General features: G+C 32.2%; 4 protein-coding genes across 4 annotated transcripts; 3 read left to right on the top strand and 1 right to left on the bottom strand.

Annotated features, from left to right (window-relative positions):
- Positions 1–1523: 1523 nt before the first annotated feature.
- LOC101497380 (putative white-brown complex homolog protein 30) lies at positions 1524–8753 on the top strand. Its single transcript, XM_012713947.3, has 14 exons — positions 1524–1867; positions 1970–2043; positions 2441–2716; positions 3096–3159; positions 3264–3410; positions 3534–3568; positions 3878–3951; positions 4149–5011; positions 5323–5619; positions 5699–6184; positions 6601–6749; positions 7479–7768; positions 7851–7984; positions 8296–8753. Exons 1-14 carry the CDS (start codon positions 1650–1652, stop codon positions 8450–8452), a joined length of 3264 nt encoding a protein of 1087 aa, XP_012569401.1. The 5' UTR covers positions 1524–1649; the 3' UTR covers positions 8453–8753.
- Positions 8754–9354: 601 nt separating this feature from the next.
- On the top strand, positions 9355–13316 carry LOC101497045 (uncharacterized). The gene is made up of 7 exons (XM_004493923.3): positions 9355–9755; positions 9977–10073; positions 10159–10274; positions 11169–11213; positions 12177–12202; positions 12418–12553; positions 12934–13316. The coding sequence occupies exons 1-7, from the start codon at positions 9434–9436 to the stop codon at positions 13044–13046; spliced, it is 855 nt and encodes a 284-aa protein (XP_004493980.1). The 5' UTR covers positions 9355–9433; the 3' UTR covers positions 13047–13316.
- Positions 13317–18799: 5483 nt separating this feature from the next.
- On the top strand, positions 18800–19168 carry LOC101496738 (auxin-induced protein 15A-like). Its single transcript, XM_004493922.4, has one exon. It carries the CDS (start codon positions 18800–18802, stop codon positions 19166–19168), a length of 369 nt encoding a protein of 122 aa, XP_004493979.1.
- A 2923-nt stretch (positions 19169–22091) lies between these two features.
- On the bottom strand, positions 22092–24083 carry LOC101496405 (uncharacterized). The gene has a single exon (XM_004493921.4). The coding sequence runs from the start codon at positions 23888–23890 to the stop codon at positions 22457–22459; it is 1434 nt and encodes a 477-aa protein (XP_004493978.1). The 5' UTR covers positions 23891–24083; the 3' UTR covers positions 22092–22456.
- Positions 24084–24516: the final 433 nt, after the last annotated feature.

The following is a 24516-nucleotide window of genomic DNA, read 5'->3' as shown; positions in this document are numbered from 1 at the left end:
ATTAACTAGTTACAAATCAATTTAAATTACATCCAATAATTCTAACATGCCCTCGCACGCGGCCCAATATTCATGGGTATGCAACGAAGTTTTAAGCATTTGATCTCTATACTCAAAGGACTGGTCCAATATTCATGGGTACGCGACGAGGTCTTAAGCATTTGATCTCTATACTCAAAGGACTGGCCCAATATTCATGGGTACGCGACGAGGTCTTAAGCATTTGATTTCTATACTCAAAGGACTGGCTTTTTGAAGCAATGATTGGATCTGTGAATGTCGATTCTTATAAGGATTTAAAGATTTGTCGTTCGACGTAGAATAATTATACATATATATTTGTCAGGAAATAGATCTTTGGTTGCTTTTATTGACTTTTGAGATGGAGGTGATGCGACATATGGGCCTTGCCCTTCACAAATACATATGAACTCCTAGGTCTATATTAAAGGTTTTTAGATGTCATGGCGATTCTTTAGTTTGTAGTTCATCTTGTAGTTATATAACTTTTTAATGTTTTTGTCCCGTTGTGGGATATGGGAATCCAAAAGGTAAGTAAGGTTGAGTTTCCTTTAAACAACTTCTTATGAATTCCCTTAAGCACTTCAAGGACAAATATTTTGTTGAGCCATTGAGCGGATTTGCTTTGTCGAACCTTGATTGAATAGACAAGGTATGTCGAGAATGACCGAAGAAGGTGAACATATGATGTGTTATGAGATATGGTTTCCCTTACATTAGATTGGTTGTCATTTTTGCAAAACACACGTGGACTTTCTCTTTTGACCAACTAGACGACATTGAGGTTGCTAATGAGAGCCGCATTTGAGTAAGTGGCGAAATTGTTGCCAAACGGTTTGTGGATACTAAGGAGTTGAAGCGCTATCAAACTTAAACTAAACATATATACTCTTCAATTATTGAAACCCTAAACATTTATCGGTAGGTCTTTGTTGATCTATTTTTAGATAAAAGAATAAGAGGATACTCATAACACAAACTTCTATTTTGGAAGAAATTAAAATTTGATATATAACATACAGTGAATGCTTTTTAAAAAATATTTACCCTTTAAAATATAAAAAATACACTTAAAATCTTTTCATATTTTTGAGGGAATTCTAACATAAAAAAATTGAGGATAACAGATTAAGTTAAATGAAAATAAAATATATATGTTTCGGATAAGAAGAAAAAAAAAACATTTTTTATTTTCAAAATGAAAAAAGAATTATATAAAAAAACTTATAACATTGCTTTTATTTATTCAAGTTTCAAAGCTCCCTTCGAAAATAAATGTTCAAATCCCCCTTCAATATATATATATATATATTTATGTCATAGTGTCCTAGACTAAACTAGAGAACATTTTTTGGTCTTACAATAATAAAATGAAAATGATTTAGAGAGCTAAAGCAATAACGCTCCAATGCATGCACATCCTTCAATCAAGCCTCCCATTTCTCTCCGCCATTTCTTCACACTTTTGACCAAAACACACCAATCAACAAAACCAAAAAAAATAAAAAATCTTTCAATAATTCCTTCTTTTTTTTCTTTATTTTTTTTCTTTCTCATCATGTTAACAATTCATGGCACATTATGCATTGCTTCATGATCAAGCAATATAATGTTATAATGTTTTAATAATGGAATTGAATGGAATGAGGATGAAGGCCTTGTTGGTCTCTCACATTTTATTATGCACAAGTTTTCTACTACTACCACCACATGTTCAATGTGCAGATAAAGATGATTCTGTTGCACCTTCATTTTACACACAAGAAATCTACAAAGAGCTTGAAGGTCTTACTACCGCTTTAACAAAAGACATTAAGGCAGATTTAGACTTCTGCATTAAGGATGTGTATGTATTATATTATATATATTCATAATTTAATTAATTAATTAATTTGTTAAACTTTTCTTAGTTATTAGTTAATTAATTAATTAATTGACCATCTTTCAGGAGGAAAGACTGGGAGGAAGCCTTTGATTTTAAGGGAAAGTTGGATTTTGTGGATGCTTGTGTTAAGCAAAAAGGTAAATATATATAATATATGAGCTATCATGATTTTAGTTTCATTTATATACCATTATTCTTCTTGAGACCTCACTTTAGAAAGGCTTTATGTTGGGTATGGCTCATAGTTTGTGATAAGTGGTCAAGTCACTCGAGTGGGGCGAGACGTAGGCACAAGTTGTATTTAAACAACTTGGACAATTTGTAAATTGGATTGTAGTATTTAAACATAAGTTGTAATTTGTAACCTTAAGTTTGAATAATAGAAAGGTACTGCAACTGCTCTGCAGTCGTAGACATAGATACAATTGGCCGAACACTTGATCAAATTTTGTGTTTTTCGTATCAGTTTTCTTTTGAACTAAAGCTTATGTTCTAAAAAATTCCTAATTAAATACAATTTGATTTAATTGACAGGTGATTTTAGAGATAGAATATGTACTACTGCTGAAGTGAGGTACTACTTTCACAGTTATTTCCAGCAGGGAGGCTCATCTGCTGCCAGTTACGTAAAACCTAACAAAAATTGCAACTTGACTTCATGGTTGTCTGGTTGTGAACCTGGTTGGAGTTGTAGTGCTGACCAGAAAATTGATCTCAAAAAGGATATAAAGGAGATTCCATCTAGAGTCAGTGATTGTCAACCTTGTTGTGAAGGGTTTTTCTGCCCTCAGGGACTGACTTGCATGATAAGTAAGTATATATGTTATGCATCTGATTCATTTTTCTGTAATGGAGATGACATTATGTTAATTACAGATATGTTTGCTTTCACTTATAAGAGTTTATATATAAACAATTTCGATAGCAAAAGATGAAATTAAGTCAAACTGTTTTTATAAGCTATCTTGGAAAATTTATGGAAATAAGCTGAAAATATCTTATGAACATACATAAATTGTTATCATAAGCTCTCCCAAACAAAGCGCTTATAAAAGTATATAAGCTTATAAAAACTTGTGGAATTGTCTTGTGCATGATAAGTAGCTTTTCTAGTATCATGTCATTAACTTTTCTAATTTTCTTCTTTAGTATCATGTTTGTAACTTTTCTTATTTTCTTCTGAATGAAGCATGTCCACTTGGGTCTTATTGTCCACTTGCAAAACTGAATCAAACAACTGGAGTATGCGATCCGTAAGTTCTAACGTTGACGAATATTTTTCTCATTTGTTGTTTATGCTTAACCATGCAACAACTACTTTGATAAGTGTTTGATGTATCAAAGTTTAAATTTGCAGATATAGTTACCAAATTCCTGCAGGAGATACAAATCATACTTGTGGCAGTGCTGATATTTGGTCTGGTGTTGTGAACAATAGTGATATCTTCTGTTCTCCAGGATCATATTGTCCATCTCCGACACGCAAAGTTTCTTGCGATAAAGGGTATTGCCTTAATTGTGTAAATTTATTTTGTTGCAAAAGATAATGTCACTAAAACTTTGCAAGCATTTGGTATTGACTACTGAGAATCCATAGTACTAACAGATATCCTGTTCCTCATTTCAGATATTACTGCAGGATGGGTTCAACTCATCAAAATCGTAAGTTTAATCGTCTTTTGCTAAATAAATTTATTCCAACATATGTATCTTTTGATCATTTTTATGATCATGTTACATTATTTTATGATCTTGTGCCCTTAAACTCTAGCGTTGTTCAATTAGATGTAAATTCGAACGTATAGACCAAATAATGAAGACATGGTATTATTTTAGCAAGATTCATCAAATAATCTTTTAGTAGTTAGCAATATGATTCAGCTCTTATGTCTATTTACATGCTCTACTTTGTTGTTTCACGAAAACAATATTATTCTTCAAAACCTTACTTTGTATTGTTCATTTGTGAAGCATGCTCCAAGCTGAGTAGCTGTAATCCAAAAACAGCAACACAAAATATGCATGCTTACGGCGCTTTGATTATTGTGAGTATAGATTCCGATCTAGCATTCGATCATGAAAGCATTTTTTAGTCTCTTTATTATTCATTTTTGCTTCATGGGTTAACCAACATTGAAAAATATTCAATTTCATTTCACTTTTTATGCTCTATCAAGATTTTAACAAAAAAAAGCTTTCGTCACATTCATTCATCATATTTGGTATTATTTCTTCCTTGTAGGTTGCTATGAGTACTCTTCTGATCTTCATGTATAACTTTTCTGATCAAGTGCTAGCTACTAGAGAAAGAAGGAAGGCAAAATCAAGAGAAGCTGCAGCGAAACACGTAAGAGAAACGGTACAAGCTCGCGAAAGATGGAAAACAGCAAGAGAATTGGCTAAGAAAAGTTCATCAGGATTGCAAAAACAGTTGTCTCGAACCTTCTCGCGCAAGAAATCCGGGAAGCAAGGTGATCTAGTTCTATCAGATTCATCAAGCCAACCTGAGCAGTCGTCGAAATCCAAAGATAAGGAGCCTAGTAATCTTACTAAAATGATGCACTCCATTGAGGATGGTGGCCATGAAGGATTTGATTTTCAGATTGGTGATAAGAACATTAAAAAGCAAATGCCAAAGGGAAAAAACTTACACACTCATAGCCAAATTTTAAGGTATGCTTATGGTCAAATTGAGAAGGAGAAAGCTCAACAAGAGCAAAACAATAACTTGACATTCTCAGGAATAATTTCAATGGCTGCTGAGGGTGAGAAGGTAAACACAAGGCCTTCAATTGAGGTAGCTTTCAAAGATCTAACACTCACTTTGAAAGGTAAAAACAAACATGTACTGAGGTGTGTGACTGGTAAAATCATGCCCGGTCGAGTTTCAGCTGTTATGGGACCCTCAGGAGCTGGAAAAACTACATTTCTTTCAGCTTTGGCAGGAAAAACAAGAGGTTGCAATATTTCAGGATCAATTTTAGTTAATGGAAAAAAGGAATCCATTCACTCTTATAAGAAAATTACTGGTTTTGTGCCACAAGATGATATTGTGCATGGAAACTTGACAGTTGAGGAAAATCTTCGGTTCAGCGCAAGATGCAGGTATCTGATTTTCTTTGCAGAAGCTACTCTATGCATCTGAATTCTATTGACTGTATGATATTTTTATTACATCTGTAATTCATTGCAAATATTTTTTATTTAAGTGGTACTAATGACCATTTTATAATTGTACCTGAGAGGATTTGATCTGTCTCTTGAGGTTACCATGTCAAGCTTTTACTACTGAGCTGCTGACACCTCATGGATATTTAGCAATTAGCAATCATATATGATGTGTTTCTTATTGTATTTGTATATATGTTCTTTTTAGTTTCTACCTTCATCTAATTGTTTACCACATTGAAATGGAGGCTCCCTGGGGACATGCCAAAACCGGATAAGGTTCTGATTGTTGAAAGAGTGATCGAGTCCTTGGGACTTCAGCCAGTAAGGGATTCTCTAGTTGGGACAGTAGAGAAGAGAGGCATATCTGGAGGGCAAAGAAAACGTGTAAATGTAGGACTAGAGATGGTGATGGAGCCTTCATTATTAATCTTAGACGAGCCTACAACTGGTTTGGACAGTGCATCTTCTAGTTTACTTCTTAAAGCGCTTCGCCGTGAAGCTCTTGAAGGAGTAAACATCTGCATGGTACTTCACCAACCAAGGTAAAATGCTCACAAACATTCCAAACCAAGTTATATATCTTCATGTATTATATTTTGATTTTTTGTTTCCCTATTGCAGCTATACTTTGTTCAGAATGTTTGATGATATAATATTTCTAGCCAAAGGTGGTCTTACTGCATATCACGGTCCTGTGAAAAAAGTAGAAGAATACTTTACTGGCATTGGAATTCCGGTACCGGATCGCGTAAATCCTCCAGACCATTTCATTGATATTCTGGAAGGTTTAGAGAAACCAACTTCAGGTGTAACTGTTGAAACACTTCCTGTGAGATGGATGCTTCATAATGGATATTCAGTACCACCAGACATGCTTCATTTGGCTGATCAAATTGCTGCTCCTTCATCTGACACAAAAGAAACTAATGCATCAAAGGCTAATGAAGAAGCTTCAGATCTATCCTTTTTTGTTGAGTTTTGGGAGGATTTGAAGAGCAATATTAGGATCCAACGAGATCACATAGAAGCAATCTTTACAATACAAAAGGACTTATCTGAACGAGCTACTCCTGGTGTAGCCCGACAATATAGATATTTCGTTGGCCGGTACGATATTTTTTAGAGACTTTGCCAGTCTAGATAAATTGCTCATTATTATAATTTATGAAAATATTTTATAATATAATTGATATTTTATTAGAGGATCTTAGTTTATTTCGGAGGACTAATTTCTTATCAGAAGACAAAGCTGTTAACCTATCTTAGATTTCTTATCAAACTTAGCACCTCTGTCTTCAGATAAGAAAATGAGTTGAAAGTTAGACTAAAGTGATACATAGCTTAAAGCTGTGCATGTTTTATTATGAGTATATTTATGAAGGTATATAGATAGTTATCCAATGTATAAGTTTCAACATGCAAAATAATATTTCTTTAGTCTGATATTTGTTGCAAACTACTTTATAGCTTTCTTATTTTGAAGGATTTGTTTATTCTTAGATTAAGTAATTTACTGTTTTCAGGGTTGGCAAGCAGCAGCTGAGAGAAGCAAAGTTACAAGCAGTGGACTATCTCCTTTTATTGGTTGCCGGTGCTATCTTAGGAACACTTACCAAAGTGAATGATGAAACATTTGGGTCCCTTGGTTATACATATACAGTCATTTCTGTTTGTGAGTTTGAAAACTCACTATGCATCAGTGTGCTGACTCTATAAATGAAATCTATAATTTTTATTTTGGGTTATTTGAACCTCTAATTTCAGGATACATCCTACCACCTTTTAAGTTATTTAATCATATCACAGATTAGTCCTTTAAGTTTTTTTGTCTTAGATAGGTCCTTTAAGTTACGCTACATGTACACCGTTACCCTTTTAACATATTCCATTACAAAAATACACAAGTAATTGTTATGTTATTGACTTGGCAAAACGTGGTTAGCCACCTGTCAGCTCACACATGCAATTTAATACATTTTCAACATAGGTTCCATTTTTGTCCACAAAAATGGCCTCCACTGTGGAATTCAACAAAAAATTCACTCACTGTACTTGTTAAAGTCACAACCAAACAACCAATTTCACTAAAAAAAATACAAAACAGTAGGATAAGAGACCAACCTCATTCCTACCACGTCAATAACATAATGGAAACTTGTGTATTTTTGTAATGGAATGTGTAATAAAGGGTTTCGGTGTACATGTAATGTGACTTAAAGGACTTATCTAAGACAAAAAAAAAAAAAAAAACTTACAAGACTAATCTGATACAATTTAAAAGACCGTAGGATATATTTTGCCTTCAGGATATTGTAAAAGTTTGAGACTTACTTTATGTAACATTAGATAATTAAAGCTTTGAATCAATCTATTCACTGAAATACATTACATATATGTGCAGCTCTACTTTGTAAGATTGCAGCTTTGAGATCATTTTCTCAGGACAAGTTACAATACTGGAGAGAAAGTGCAGCTGGAATAAGCAGTTTAGCCCATTTTCTCTCCAAAGATACAATTGACCTTTTCAGTACAATCATCAAACCTGTAGTTTACCTCTCCATGTTCTATTTTTTAAGCAATCCAAGGTCAAGCTTTGGAAGTAATTACATAGTTTTGGTTTGTCTTGTGTACTGTGTGACTGGAATGGCTTATGCATTAGCCATCTTCTTTCAGCCTGGTCCTGCTCAGCTGGTAATCATCATATTCATAACAATGAACTCACTGCCTCATCTATACATTTCTTACAATAATTACATCTTTTTTGTCCTTGTAGTGGTCAGTGCTTCTTCCTGTTGTTATGACTCTCATTGCCAACCAAAATAGAGACACTGCATTTATGAAGATCCTAGTACAATTGTGTTATCCAAAATGGGCTCTGGAGGGCTTTATCATTGCAAATGCTGAAAGGTCTGTTTTTTGTACTGAGTGAATGCATTCATGCATGTACATTTGAAATCATATGTGTGAACGCGCACACATACATGTATGTAAGAGAAATTATATTTTGACACACATAATAGATATAAAAAATCAACGACAAAATAGTTGGTTAACTGGTATCGAAACTCATTAACTATCTACTTTACTGGACATGATTAACAACAAACCTGAATATGATCTACCAAATGCCATTTACTATGCATTACTCTATTTTTGAAATTGATTGAAGTTTTAATATTTTCTATATGAAATTTTCAATCTGGTGCTTTTTTTCTTAGGTACACTGGGGTATGGCTGATAACTCGTTGTGGTTCACTAATGAGCAGTGGTTATGATGTCAATGCATGGCATATTTGTTTGCTTGTCCTCATTTTAAATGGAATAATTGCCCGAATTATAGCTTTCTTTTGTCTCGTAATTTCTCAAAGGAAATGATTTGGAATGTGATATTTCACAGTTTTGATCCTCTAATTGCCTTAAACCTCTACAGCCAAAGATTGGTTGATCTTTGCCCGTAGAAAGTGATACATATATACACCATAGTTTATCAAATGTGAATGTGATGATAGATTCAGGAAATTGAGTAGGATTAGCCTTATAGGTGTTCTTACCATTTTAGGTTTTCATGTAAAGATGTCGTTATACTTTTTGCTTACTTGGGTGTAAGTAAATTTTACTTAGTATAAAAGATATACTAGTATAGTCTAGAGCTTTCTAAGCACATTAAACATTTGCTTTTCTATTGCTAGATTTTGTATAAATTCTCACATGAACTTCTAAATGTTTTGGCTAAAACAAATAACTGCTACTATAATTAAAGACAAATTATGAAAGGCTTCAACTTGAATTTTAACTTGGATTAATTTAACAAAAGTCAATCAATTTAATTATTCCTTCAAATTATTTCATTAGTAAATATTTACCAAAATCAATGAAATACCTCTATACTGACTTAAATAATCTCTTGGTTCATTGTAAACAGATAAACTCTAAAAATGTGGCACTAATTTTTTTTTAAAATATTAAATTAAATGATGTTTTTAATTTAAAAGATTAAATTACTATTTCACATATTTTGAGAAATTAAATTGACTATTAACGATTAAAATGTTGATTTATTGTAAAAAAAAATAATTTTAATTTATATACACAGCTGCCAGCGTAAAAATAAATTAAAACGTGGAAAATTATTAAAAAACATCTAAATTTTTACAATAATTTTGCCAGAATTACACGCATAATTAATTTCATGGATCGAAAGTGTAAATTAAAAAAATAAATAAAAAATAACTCTGTCACGATGAAGGTGTGTGAATGCGCCAAGTAGCCGTTTACATCTCAATAACATGCTACACCGCTACTACTAGAACTAGAACTAGAACGGAACACATAATAAAAATCAAAATAGTATTAAAAATGCAATTTATGAAACCGGCGTTTCGAAACGGCTTCCACTGCTACACCGTGTCTCGCTCCTTATTATTCACCTTAAACCCTAACCCCTTCTTCGCTTCATCGTTTCGCCCCATTTCGCGGTTCTCTTCCTCAATGGCAACCACCGACGACTCTTCTGCTCCTGCTCTGTCACTAGAGAAGCAATTCGGCGAGTTCAGAACTCAGCTCGAGGAGTCAGGAACCTTACGCGACCGAATTCGTACCGTCGTTTCGGAAATCGAATCCACCACAAGACTCATGTATGCTAGTATTCTTCTAGTTCATCACTCTCGCCCTACTCCAGGTACAAAAAACCTCCCTCATTCTTCTTCCTTAACCCTAATCTCTCCATTTTACTTCTTACCGTTTTTTTTTTCGGAACATTCTAAAATCGAATCTTGTCTTCCGCATTTTCAGTTTTCATACAATTACATTTCTTCGCGTGGTTAGTGTAGATAATGTATTTCATTCAACATCATTATTTATCATTATCTTATGTTAATGTGATTTTTGGCATTTTGATAGAACTTTTCGAGAAGGCTAAAATTCAGATTCATGTGCTAAAAGAGAAGTACGAGCTACTTGCTGATATTCTTAGAGAATGCCCTGGACAATATTATAGGTGATTAAGGTTTCCGATTAACTTATGTATTCTCTGTCTTCTCTTTTTATCTGTAACGTAACTTTTTTGGTTCCATGTAATGTAGGTATCATGGTGATTGGAGGAGTGAGACACAGTCTGTAGTTTCTATGCTTACTTTTATGCATTGGCTTGAAACGGGACAACTTCTCGAACATAAACAAGCCGAGGAAAAACTCGGGTGTATGTTTTATTAACTCTTAATGCTCTCCTGTTTTACTTATTAACGTGCCATTGATGTTTTATAGTAATTGTCTATTATTTGGGTGTGTATGCATGCATATGTTGATGGTGTTACTAATGAATGATTGAATACATTATGAAGTCCTAAGATTCTAAGCAGTACGGGACTGTGGATTCGGTCTGCTATATCTGGCAAAATATGTTTATGCATGCAATGCACCCGGAGGTTCGTCGTTAGACCAAGTGTTGAAGCATGTAGCATATACAAAATATAGTATATTATTAATTTATTATAACCTTCTTACAAAGGAAAAGGGAAAACAAAAGGAACCTCGTGCAGAAAAAAGGCCGAACATGGAACTTTCACATGGTTTTTCTGAAGAACACTGTATGTATGGATACCTTATGCACTTTAAAGGATAATCTTCATTTTTCCTTAAGCATAAACAATGTCTTGCAGAATTTGCAACTGGTCTCCAGCATTTGCTAATACTTATATTTAAGAGTCTGAGTTCCTTTAGCATGGGGTATTGGTGTTTAAACATCTACTGGGAGAACTATCTATGGTTTAGATCTTGGACAACTACATTTTCCAACCGTTTTTAATTTTTTTTTGTTCCATTCTATAAGGAACGGGGACAATATACTCTTGAGCTTATCATTCCAATAAATTTTAGGTTAATACTGCGTAGTTTAGTGGATAGTTTATCTGTTTATCTTCTATATGCACAATACCCATTCATGTCTTTTGTGACTCAGTAATTGGCAGCTAAATTTAAACCATTTTTGTTGGCCATAATGTTAACTTCTACTTCATGCTTATTCTTTGTCATTATGAAAATTTATTACTTACAATTTATTACTTCTTTATGTGTATTGTTCACTATTTTGCAGTGAATAGTCTGGAGTTCAGTCTAGATGTCGAAGACTACTTAGTTGGTGAGTGTCCCTAAGAATGTACTTGCATTAGTTGTTTGTTGCTGAGTGACTAATATTACTTGAGAATTTGAGATGAATGCATTCCTCTTCTTATACTTCAGTTTTTTTAGGCCAGCTTCTTTGAGTGAAATCATTGATTAGGGACCAACTTGAATATTACTCCCTCCATTCAAAATTAATAGTTGTTTTAGCAAAAGTAAAAAATTCCAAATTAAGTTTTGTTTTTTCATCCGATGCTTCATTAATGATATCTTCCCAGTTTCGCCCTCATCAATTATATTTGAGAATGTATTTTTGTGGCAACTTTTCATTTGCCAAAGACATTATCAAGCAGTATTTATTAATAAATAGGATTAATTTAGTAAACTTACCATGTCCATTAGCCAATTTATTATTTTCTTAATATTTGTGTAGAAACCTTAAATGATTGTTAATTTTAAATTGGGAGAGTATTATCATCAACTATCAAGAAATGGACGTAGCAATTATAGTCGGTAGGTCTTTCCGGGAAAAGGAACTAGAATATCAAATGACAATATGGTTTGCATATTTAGAGAGTATGTTCAGAATTTCTTATTTTTAAGCTCTCTTTATTCGTTGACATCTCCAGCATTTGATTTAAGGCCAATAGCTCTAGTTTTTGGCAGTCATGGGTAGTTGCATAATTTAAGAATTTGCAGCAAGAGTCTGCAGTTAAATATGATTACCATCAAGAAATGGGTCTAGCAGTTAGAGTCCATAGGTCTGTCAGGGCAAAGTAGCAAGATAATCAAATAATATGATTTGCATATTGAGGGAGTATGTTCAGAATTTTGATTTTTAATCTCCTTACTCTTTGACATCTCCACTGTTTGATATATGTCAATAGATCTAGTTTTTGTCGATCATGAACGATTATATAGTCAATTAAAATTTTGCAGTTATGCAACATATACTGATATAGATGCATTTTTTGTCCCACAGGTGTTTGTTTTATGTCTAATGAATTGGTAAGAACTCATTTTCTCCTAACTCTTACAAATCAACCTGTAGAAAATGTAGGAGATATTTAACTCTGTTTATAACAATTTTGTTGAGAGAAATATTGACTAGAGATGAATATGTATATTGCATAGTTGCATGTGCATGGGCATAGTAGATTATAAACTCTGTTATGTTTAAGGAAAAGACATCACAACAGTTGAACCTATTTTGCTATTTGCAGCCGCGGTACGTGGTTAATCAAGTGACAGCTGGGGACTATGATTGTCCAAGGAAGGTCTTGAAGTTTTTAACAGAACTTCATGCTGCATTCCGAATGCTCAATCTACGAAATGATTTTCTGCGGAAGAAATTTGACGGTATGTTGCTTCTTGTACCTTATCCACTGCATCACGTTCTTTTCTTCTTTTTGTCACTGTTACTATCATCAAATAATGTTGCTGGGCTTGCATTATCAATTTTGTGAGAAATATTTATCATTTCTTGGAGAGATTGGTTTGTTAACTGTGACAAATATCATCATTAACATCATATACTTGCTTTCGTCAAAAACATATATAGCAGCTGAGCATTCCTTTTGTGTCATCTCTTTATATGAAAGGCAGGGTTAACTGCAATGTATTTTTTGTTTGTCTACCTGGTAAATCGTCGATTACACAATTTGCATGTATTATTTTCATAAAAAGCGTTTTATTCACTCTTGCTATTTGTCTGGTTGGCATCTTTCTGCTGTTGGCAGGCATGAAGTATGACCTAAGAAAAGTAGAAGAAGTTTACTACGATGTTAAGATTAGGGGTTTGACACCCAATGGCGAGTCAGTTGGAAATCAAGGAACCGAAGGGCAATCTTAGTGTATCTCAGACTGGATAGAGTCGTCTTTTTGTTGGATTAGGTATAAGCCGCCTATCTATCTTCAATTATTTATAATGGTTGATGAAAGGAAGTAAAGGCTTATCACCATGCTAAATGATTCTGTCAATAACCTTTTTCAAAGCCTTTGTAAGAACTTAGAACCCTGTATACTACTTACTTTAAGTATTTATTGAATGAGTGTTCATCATATAAACATATATATATAAACTATTTCTACAATAGAAAATAGACTGTTTTTATGTTAAAAATTGTAAGTTGTTTTCGAAGTTATCACGAAGAGCTTGTTTGAAATAATTAAAAATTCTAAGCGTACCGTACCAATAGTCTGAAAATACTAAAAGCTCCAATGGCAATGGAAGTGTAGGATAGTTTTATGGTCTAAAATCATTTAAAATATTGGACTGACATTCTGAATGATTCTGTTATATGCAATCAATTCGTACATCTTATCCAATTTGATTGTTCAAAACATAATCTCATATTATATCATAATAGTAAAAAATAACTAGCTTAGTAACTTGCTAGCCGAAGAAAGAGACCTATTATTTAGAGTAACCCATATAGTAGTACAATGGCATATATACAACCTATCCTTGATATCTTATTTGAACTTGCCATCTTCATTTCCATTCCACTTATCCTGGAGTCTTGTCATGGTAATTATTAGATTTTCATCCCTGCTTTTTGGATTATTGGTATATATATATTTCTTATTTTTTGCCATGCTTTCTGTCACTTTTATCCCTTCTAACACGGTGTCTCTGCTCTTGACCATATATCCTACCCAACCATGAGGCCCTTCACTCTTCCAAGTGATGAAAATTGGATTTCAGACCCCTCAACACTTTAGAACTATTTTATCCCACACATACGAAATTTTCGGTATAAAATTTTATTTTCTAAAAATTTAGTTTGTAAACTAGTTTTTTTTTTTTTTTTGCATATTAGATATTTCGAAAACTCAAAATGTAAAATTGAAAAAGAATAATTCATATTGTAAATTTCAGAAAATGAAATTTTTGATGCGAAAAAAATAATTGAGTAAAATTATTTTATATTAACAATTTTTGGTATATACAAAAATCTAAAAAAAAAATTATACCAAATTCAAATCATCTGTATACCTAAACTGAATAAATTTTTTATAGATGTGGGATAAAAAAAAACAGGTTGATTTTGTTTAAAATATATTTTTTCTAGTATGTATAAATATATGTTTATTCATACAAAAAATGATAAAATGTAGACGTAAGGGTTAAGATGTGGAGTTTTAAATTTAATTCTCCCAAGCGAGAGGTCACTCTATAATTGCTATGAAAATAATTTATTTTTTTGGATACACTGATAGTATACAGCAATACAGATATCTTGGATAATGCATGGATGTCAATTAAATTTAATGATTGTGGGTTTGTCAAGGGAAGGTGGATTTTCATACAATTTCACTATGATTTAATTTATCAAATTCATGCAATGACAATAAAGACAAATCTTGTTATGAGATAAGCATTGGAATAATATAATGGTATATAATACTGCTACTGGGGTTTAATTAGATCATGGAAATCTTTTGACGCCCCATGGCTTAACCTTTCTGATATTCTAGAAACACTTCGTTTCCTTTTACAAACTAGAAACACTTTACTAGTTCCTTTGTTTATTATTGACTAAATTAAACTTGTTTTTTCATCTTTATTTTAGATTTGAATTATCTCTTTCATTTTTTATTTCTAAGTGGGTTTTTATCTTTGATCGTGGTAGATCTTTTGTTTTTATTTTATTTTATTATGTTATTATATCAAAATAGTCATTTTTTTCAACAAATTTGGCCCATGTATTTTGTAAAGGTTATGTATATCCAAATGGTCCTGTCTATCACAATTTTTGAATAAAGGACAATATTTTGGTGTAAATCGAATATCTTTTGAGTTAGAAAGGATTATAATGAACTACAATTTTATTTTGTTTATTTTTTATAAATTCTCTCCACAAAAGTTAATTTTATTCGAGATGCATCAGACACTAGAGATCGTATAATATTCAAGATGCATCAGACACTAGAGATCATATAATATTGTATAATATCAGACTCTATATAATACGATCATATTGTGGGTAAGATTTTGTATTTTCTGTTCATCTATATAATATGCTCTTAAAAGTACCGTTACGAGAAGAGTTGGATTGTCCTTTAATTTCAAATAAATAAAATAAGCACAACTTACAATAACTTTTTTAATTAAAAAATGCAGAAACAATATTATAAAGGATCCGTGATAGATTGGGTCAATGATGGCCAAAGCATATCACACAACACATATTCACATTTTAGGTGTTTGTACGGTGAGGAACCATTCTGTTTTCCACATTGTATATTGTATATGAATAATGAAATTGAAAAGCCTTCCATTCTCACCTTCACATATATTTCAGAAGCCTACATCCCTATTATTTTTGTTTACTCTTTCGATTTTTACTTTTTCGCATAATTGAATTAATTTATTTTTTCTTCTAACACGTACTTTCAGATGTAGATATGGTTTATTAAAAATATAGGGGTTAAAAGTAACTTTCAATTACAATTATGATAATATAAACAAGTAAATGGAATTTTCTTAAAATTTTGTAAGTTGCCAATTGGACCCTCTCAATCTCACGAGTTGGTAATTTTTTATTAGTTTCTTTATCTCTCTTAATTTATCTTTCCCTCTTTTTCATATCTTAATTTTGTCTCTCTTTTCAGTATTGTTTTCTCTGCTTTGGAGTGATGCCATGCAGCTGATCCAGATAGATAGCAAGGAGAATAGATAAAGAGTTTTTTATTCTCTCTGACTTATAATAATTGACTCAATCGATCATTGATTCAAGTGCAATGTTGGAAGAGTATACACTAATCCTTTTATACTTAGAATAATATTAATTGGTTTCTACATATACAACCGACACTAAACTAAATTTTGAGTCTCACATTATTCAAACAACTCCAAATTTCTTCAGAAGAATGCAGAGGGACGTTGCTTCTTTTTAGAAAGCATGGAGATGAATTAATGGAGGGATGTAGGTGGGGGCACTCATGAACACTAGCTCATGTGAACACTGAATTGCACGTGAAAGTGACTCGAATCAAATAATTTCAATGCATAAAATGGATTATGGACTATTCAACCGTTCTTTCAATTTAACCATAGTCTCTAAAGTTGGGTAGTGTCATTATAGTGCATAATGTGCTTATTATAGTGCAAAATGTACTAAAATTATAGAAATATATTTTAATGTTCTTAATTTATGTGAAATGAAAAATTATTATAGAATAGATGGAGTATGTTAGGAAAATGCTTGAGTGATTACGAGATTTTGAGCATAAAATTTAAACACATACACAGAAATACATATCATTTAATTATTTAAAAAATACATATTATTTAATTTTTTTCTTTTTCTATATCTTTTCATTTTTGTTAGGGTACTCATATCTTGTGTTTAAATTGGTGATCACGCAAGAGTTTCTTACTATGTTAAATGCGTCTTGAAAAAACAATTGAAATTGACAAAATAACAATTATATATGTACTTCAACATTTCATTTTATATTTATATCATTCTTTTTTTATCATATCATCCACATATACATAATTTCTTCTTCTTTTTTTTTTTTATCTCTTAAAGTGTATAAACTTCACAAGATGTTCAACAATATTTTTTTTGAATAAAAACAAACATTCTATGTAGAAAGTGTATGATTAAATTAGTAAATCAATCATAGCATGTAACTCATAAATCATGATTAATATTACTAAATCATTAATATGAGAAATATAAAAAAAAAATAATTGAATCATATTAATAATAAAAAGAATAAATTATATTAAAAATTATATAAATACTTAAATAAACAACTAACATAACTAATTAACAAATATAACTATGAAGTTCCACTCCCCCGACAACAAGATCTAAGGAATGTACTCAGTTACGTATACAATATGCATTTTCAATCAACAACTAATTACCTTTAGATTAAATTAAACTTTTTTGCAGTATAGAGTTTTCACGGAAATGAATGTACTGCATTCACTTCTTATGTGTATGTATTAATTGCTAGTTGGCCATTAAAAATCATTTAATTTATTTTTTAGTGTTTTTCTCATCTCGAACATGGGGAAAGAGATTAAAGAAAAACATTAATTGCTGTTATGTTTTTCTCTTCTATAACAAGGAAATAAATATTTTAAGAAAATATGAAGTTATAGAGAATTGGTTACCAAATCAATGAAATAAAGTACTGCTTCTTGAGCTACATTAAAATCTAAATCTAAAAATATTGATCGACAAATTAATTAAAGCGTTCTTTGGTGAGTGAATCGTAGGTTAGATTATAGCATATAAATTAACTGATATATAATAAATTAGTATATTGAATTTAAAATTTAACTTATAAATATATATATTTTTTTGTCTTGCAAATATAATTCGATTGACGAAGTAAAAAATGTTTAAAGAGTTTCATGAAAGGATCTCGAGTTCAATATTAAAAATTAACTAATTTGCTTGTAAACAAAATATTTCATTTAAGAAAATTTGAATTTGAATCTTGAATAGAATATTTCTTGAATAGTTGAAGAAGAAAGAACCAAAGTTTAAACTCTAGTAAAGTAGAAAAAACACTAATATAACATCTCAAAAAATATTATAAATCAATCAAAAAATGTTATAAACTTGTGAGAGAAATATCATAAACAAACAACTATATATTGACCAAATTAATTTTAAATAACATTTTTGGTTAAAATTTAGATATATATTATAAAATAATATTAATTATGATTTAAATAATATGACATAACAAAATAAATAATTTTGAATGGTTGTGAAGTGTGTGTATATTCATTACACTCTTATTATTATTATTATTTTTTCCTCCCAAAGTAATGGGGTCTGAACTTTTAAGAATTTCGAAAGGACGTTGATCACAGTTAATATACTGCCCTTCATAATCACAGAAAGTCAGTCCTCCACAACCTTTTACATCACGAAGAAGGATGTTTATTTTTCAACCTTCAATCAATTCATGTCATTATTTTTACTAAATACGTAACCTTCATAATCTAATTTGGATATATAGAAACAATCCATTCATATGTTCAAAAGTAATTTTCATTTTCTATATTTGTCAATATCATTTTGCAAAATTAAAATTCTCTAAGATCAAATTTATAACCTTTAAAAACATGCTAACAACACAAAACATTCACTTTTTTTACATACAAAAACAAAACATTTCACTTTATGTACACAGAAAAAGACGTGCATATATATTCGTACAGTTTCGTATCAAGGTGCAATGCTCCAAAGACGTTACGGTAAATAAATATTTGTTTTTAAATTAAATATAAATAAATATAATGTTAAAAAAATTGAAACATCTAATTAAATATATTAACTTTTTAAAATAATATTTTTTTTGTTTATATTTGATTCCAAAATAATACTTAAAATATTATATACATTGGATACTTAAAATATTATATATATTGAATATTGATATATCCAGCAATATTACTTTTTTATTGTCAAAAACAAAGAACCATGTCAACCATTTAATGTTGGTACAAACCCGTACCTCAATTATATAAACCTTTTTTCACTTTCAAAGTACTCCATGTACTTGTTCTCTAGCTAACTAGTTTCTCTTTCTCTCTTTCAAAGTATAATAACATAGCAAAAAACAACTATGAAGGGTAAGTTTCTAAGAGGGTGTGTTAACAAGTGGAAGAAAATGAGGAGTGAATTATTGATAACACCTTGTGATTATTGGTGTGGATTGTTGTCTTGCATATATGAAATGGATTCTATTCCAAATGATGTTCCAAAGGGTCATTTGGTTGTGTATGTAGGAGAGAATCTTAAGAGATTTGTCATCAACATTACTTTGCTCAACCATCCACTTTTTAAGGCCTTGTTGGATCAAGCTAGAGAAGAATATGATTTCATTGCAGATTCTAAACTATGTATTCCTTGTAATGAACATTTTTTCCTTAGTGTCCTTACTTGTGCTTGTGCTAGCTCTCCACATAATGGAAGGGTGTTTATGTATGTTTGACATGAGAGACTCTAATAATCCTTTGATTTGAGTCATTAGTTCATAGCTTTAAAGTTCTAACAACTATGCTGATGTTATGTTATTGTTATTATTATTATACATGTAGCAGTAATATATAGTTAATTCAGGAACCTGAGGTTTCTGTTCTGTTTTTGTTTTTGTTTTGTTGCTATTATCATTGAAAGATGCACCGATTTTGTCAGTAAGTCATCAAATGAGTGATTATTAATTATTACTTTCGTGAAAATGGTTTGATTTTAACCAGACCAGTTGGCTTAAAGGAGAATAATGAAAGACTACTTGAAATCTTCATTTTGATTAACAACCCCAAAAATGCATGTGGTAAAACAAAATGGAGTTAAAAGCCTAACAAAAAGTGATTATGTTTAATTTCTTTGGACCATTGGCTTTGGTCCTTATACCTTCTTGTAAAATGGCATTTACGTTTGGGAGGAACAAAAAACAAACTCATCAACATTTTGGAAGATGTTGCTTACAGATAATTAATGATAGCTTTTAACAAGTACATAATTCAGAAACCAATTTAGGTTGATTTCATGAACATCTGCAAAATTAATTCTCTCACGTAAGTGGAATATATCAACTGAAAGCATGAAAAGCGAATAAAGTCTTCATTGATGGTTAATTAGTTAAAATGGCAAAAAGACTCATATCCGCTTAATGTCACTAATGCAAAATGCATGAGTAAGACTAACATTCTGGAGTTGAGTTGAGTTAATGCAAAATGCCTCTTTTAATGGAAAATGCAGGGGAGGGGGTTGAGTTGGGAGTTTTATTGGATTCACACACCCAAATGTTTAGTGAAAGAAATACGCAATCTAGAAAATAAATCTCTTACAAGACAGAAAAAAAAAACTAAACAAAGAAAAATTCAGAATGTAACTATCATATACTTCAAATAATTGGTTTTGTTGAATTATACATACGTATACACTTTTATCAGTATGCAGCATGGACATATTTTCAACCATACAGTCAACACTCGTTCCTTCTTTTCATACTAAAGTAAAAATCATACCAAAGTGCTTCTTCATACTAGGTGTGAGAATAATGATGCACCAAATAGTGTGCACTTCATTAGTTCAGAAAATATCCATCGTGCATGTCCTTACACACATCTTTATTCTTTATTGTTAGAGAAAGAATTGACAATCCAGATTTAAATTTTTATTTTTTAAATTTATAAATAAAAAATCAAGATTTATATTAAAATCTGGCCGTCCGATATGATAGGACGGTCAAGAAGTGTATGACACCGTGTTCCTAATCTTTATCCCTAAAACTAGCAAGCCCTGCAAGCTGCTATGTCAGAAGTAGAATCATGTTTTGTTTGACACTACCCTATCGCCCCCATATTTAAGGAAAGGAGGGACAATATTGGATAGGCATCTGATAAGTGCTTTAGGGAAACTGCCACCGACCATAATATCTTCCTCCATTTCTGCAAGTATATGCGTACCATACAAATAAATTATGCATACACAGTGGCTAAGGAACCACGTAGCTTCTGTTTGGCATTCATCCTTATTAAGGCTGTTAACTGTCAAGCTCATACAATTCAGTATTGCTACTTTGCAATAAACCATAATTGTATGACTATGATGTTTCTTTTGCCACATAATATCCAATTTGGATTAAGATATGGTCAATTGCCCTACCTCACAATGGTTCTTTTGTCCGTCATTCCTGAAGCTACCTGCTTTACAAAGAACCTTGTTTGTCCTTTAATCCACAATTAACCCGAAATAAGCTTTTGCATGAAATCATATAAAACCAGGATGCAGTTTGTATTTGATTTTAATGTAGAGTTAGAATCGCATCAAATATAATCCAATTCGATATCGACGAGATTGTTGACTTGTGAGCAATAAGAAAAGAATGGAAACCCTTCAATGATGTTAGTTTTACAAGATAGCCCATAACCCCCACAACATGCTGCCTTGGGAAAGGAAACAACCCTCAAAGTCAAAAGATAGTTTAAGTGAATCTTCGAAACTAATACTATAACATTTCATTTATTTCAATCCAAAAATAATAAATACTTCCTTTGTCTCTTCCAGAAACTGGAATAATTTCCCATACAACCAGTAGGGAGACTACCATTCGTTTAACTGCAACCAAGATTCATTTGCACTGTTTATATACCTGATCTCCTTCAGTTTGATCCCTTTCATGTAAGCAATACATCAAAACCGGGAAATCCACAAAGCTTAAAGGAAAAATGTTGAAAACCAAAAAGCCATTCAAAAATAACAAAACATAAGCATGCCAGTCACCAGGCAGAGAACATCAAGTTTTGACCCTGATTACTAAACACCAGTCTTGTAGAACTAAACACAAATCTTTTCAACAATGAATTTCAACACTTGGAATGCCCCACTTAGATATATCCCTAATTTTGTTATCAACTTTAAATTTGACCTCTCATTGAAACTCTGCTAAAGTAATTACATGATGCAAAACTTATTTTATGAAATTTCTGCAAAATGATTCTATACATACAGCAAATATATAGGCCAGTTAGCAAAAGATGTCAGTAATCATGCAAAACAGACATTGTGCATGTTTAGTATCACACTGGATTTGTTAGAATCACAATAAGTCATCGTGATTTTCAAAAGCTACAAGTTATAGCTTTTGTAAAATCATAGCAAACCCACCATGATATAAAACATACACATAAACTAATTTAGCCAGAATAAACTTCACGGAGACTTTCCTATAAGGGGGAAAATAAATGGTTAAATGCATAACAACTCACAACAATCTTGTCAGTTCTTGCAGATTCATGTGCTTTTCCTTGTTCTTGTAGATGAGGTCCAATTCATATACCACTAATTGTACATAAAAAATAGAATATAACACCAAATAAACAAAAATGCTATATGGATACTCTATCATATCAGAACATATAACTCCATGTTGCATGGAGAAAAATCATCACCATTCTTCATTTCTCAAACCTTGTAACTTGTGACTACAGACTATTATCACCATTCACCAACACATTGTGTAACCTAATTAAATGATTCCACGAATAATATACATATGAAGGATCCTCATTCAGAATATACACAAAGATGTGTGTTGGCCTTGAGGCGAACTACATTCAACACATCTAATGGCATGACAAAACTACAGAATGGTGGCAATGGCCAACAGTGACTGCAAAGTAGGCGACATAAACCTGTAAAACATTGCAGCTACATGTGCATTAGCAATCAAAAACCATCATGATAAAACCGTCAATCCAGCCACCGCCATTTATCATCTGTGCCCATCAATTAAGCCCTCCATTTCCCTCTGCCCAAACCTCCTACCTTGTTGATTCGCATCCCTACACTTAGCGGCAAAGTAAAACACAAGCCAAGTAACCATGAAGTAAACCTCCATGGTAGACTGAAAAATCTTTGCAAAATCCCTCCCGCAAACCCGCGCCAAAACCCACCTCGCAAACGATCCACAAAGAATTGCTTCCAAACATTTAACCTGAATAGCCATACTCAACATGGAAGACAACAAATAACAACCTTCCTTCACAATCTCCTTACTACCCCTCCTAAAATCCTCCAAAGCAACCCAGAAATCCACAGAGAATATAAAAGTCACAAATGTATCAATAAGAAACCAAGTGAACAAAAACCCAGAAATCTCCTTCTCAAAACCCCTAACCCAAGGCGACATAACTGAAAAAGGCATCAATTTTAACCTAACAAACAGCTTGAAAAACGAAAACTGATCTTCAATTTCAGCAAAATACCATATTCCAATAATCTGAGTCACTGCATCTCTCACAGCCCACCTTATCAAAACAACCGCAGAAATCCTCTTCAAACCCAATCTAGAACCATCCCAAACAACACCAGTAATAAAACTAAACCTTCCTATAAAATCATTAACAACGGTAACAATAACAACACCTAATACACATGAATACGTAACAAGAAAAACCATAATCACCCAACCATAAGCCACAGACAATGAACCCAAAAGAAAAAAGAACGCCGCCGTATCACGACGGCCAATTTCCAATCCCTTCACAAATAATTGCAAATCAACACTTCTCACAATCTCCTCATTCCCGTTCCCCAATTCGCTTTTCTCCTTCTTCCGTTCCTCTTTCTCATCATCAACATCATCACCGCCAACTTCATCATCGTCTTTTTCTTCATCAATTGACGAATCTTCCGCTTTCAACGTGATTCCCGAACGAACAACTTCCAAAACCCTAACTCCGTTGTCAGCAACGAGATCCGAGAAACCTGAATCGGTCGCGAATGGTCCAAATGCGACGAAGCTACCGTTGACGGGAGCTTTGGAATTAGAGCCAAAGAGAGTTCTACCGTCGTCATCGTCGCCGGAGAAAAAATCATCATCTAGGGTTCCGACACGAGTGAGATGTAAAAAAGGTCGGCGACGACGTAAGGCGGCGGGAGAAGGATGATATTGAGAGGAACGTTGACGGTGGTGATGATTAGCGTTACCCGAGATGTCCAGACGTGAGAGAAGAGACTTAACGGATGGATCACGGTCAACGAAGGTGATGAAACGTGAGGTTCCGTTTTCAACGATGGTGCGAAAAGAAAAGATTAAGATAGTAAGGAAGAAAAATGTGAAGGGGTTTGAGGTAAAAGAAGAGGTTGATTCTCTGAAAAGTTGTGCTGTGGAACGCACGTTCTGCAACCGTGGATGGTTGCTCATCGCGCTTTTTTTTTTCTTCTCCGATTTCCGTTTTGAGATTGTAGCGTTTTTTCGATGATTTTTCAGTGTGAGAGCGACGAGGTGGATATCACCGGGATGGTTTTTGTTTCACGCGCTTTAGTTGGGTCGTGATTTTGACGCGACAATTAGATTGGGTTTCGACTTGGTAAGGTGAGGTGAGCTGTGTGGGGAGGTTTGGAGGATGATGCCTTTAAATAAGGAAATACAACTATTATTATATAAATTAATTAAATTAATGTTTTTCAAAATCAATCTCAAAATTGATAATTAATTATTATTGAAGTAATGCTAATTACAATACCAATCAAATGGTTCATAATTTAAGTTGTTTCAAAGTTTTTGTTCCCGTCACTTGATTGAGAATAAATTATTAATTTGGTCAACAAATATTAACTTTTTCTTCAATTCGCTCCTTCAAATATATAAATATAATAAAGATTCTTAAATTATCATTAATTTAATTTTTGAATTGTCATTCCTTTTCGTACCTTTAAAACAATTGAAAGAATAAATTGATGGATTGATGATAAATTCATGGACTACTTTATTATATTTATATAAACAATTTAAATAGATGAGAAAGTGTTTCATTAAGGATCAATTTT

The sequence above is a fragment of the Cicer arietinum genome, chromosome 3 (assembly GCF_000331145.2).
Source record: "Cicer arietinum cultivar CDC Frontier isolate Library 1 chromosome 3, Cicar.CDCFrontier_v2.0, whole genome shotgun sequence".
In the NCBI taxonomy this organism is placed as follows: Eukaryota; Viridiplantae; Streptophyta; class Magnoliopsida; order Fabales; family Fabaceae; genus Cicer; species Cicer arietinum.
Note: the sequence above shows the minus strand (reverse complement) of the source record. Positions and strands in the feature narration are given on the sequence as shown.

Bases quoted from the DNA above. Each gene is read 5' to 3' on its own strand.
- LOC101497380 (XM_012713947.3), top strand. From the start codon at position 1,650: ATGGAATTGAATGGAATGAGGATGAAGGCCTTGTTGGTCTCTCACATT. The intron at 3,952-4,148 runs GTGAGTATAGAT...TCTTCCTTGTAG, and splicing joins CTTACGGCGCTTTGATTATT to GTTGCTATGAGTACTCTTCT. The intron at 6,750-7,478 runs GTGAGTTTGAAA...ATATATGTGCAG, and splicing joins ATATACAGTCATTTCTGTTT to CTCTACTTTGTAAGATTGCA.
- LOC101497045 (XM_004493923.3), top strand. From the start codon at position 9,434: ATGCAATTTATGAAACCGGCGTTTCGAAACGGCTTCCACTGCTACACC. The intron at 9,756-9,976 runs GTACAAAAAACC...GCATTTTGATAG, and splicing joins TCACTCTCGCCCTACTCCAG to AACTTTTCGAGAAGGCTAAA. The intron at 12,554-12,933 runs GTATGTTGCTTC...TGCTGTTGGCAG, and splicing joins TCTGCGGAAGAAATTTGACG to GCATGAAGTATGACCTAAGA.
- LOC101496738 (XM_004493922.4), top strand. From the start codon at position 18,800: ATGAAGGGTAAGTTTCTAAGAGGGTGTGTTAACAAGTGGAAGAAAATG.
- LOC101496405 (XM_004493921.4), bottom strand. From the start codon at position 23,890: ATGAGCAACCATCCACGGTTGCAGAACGTGCGTTCCACAGCACAACTT.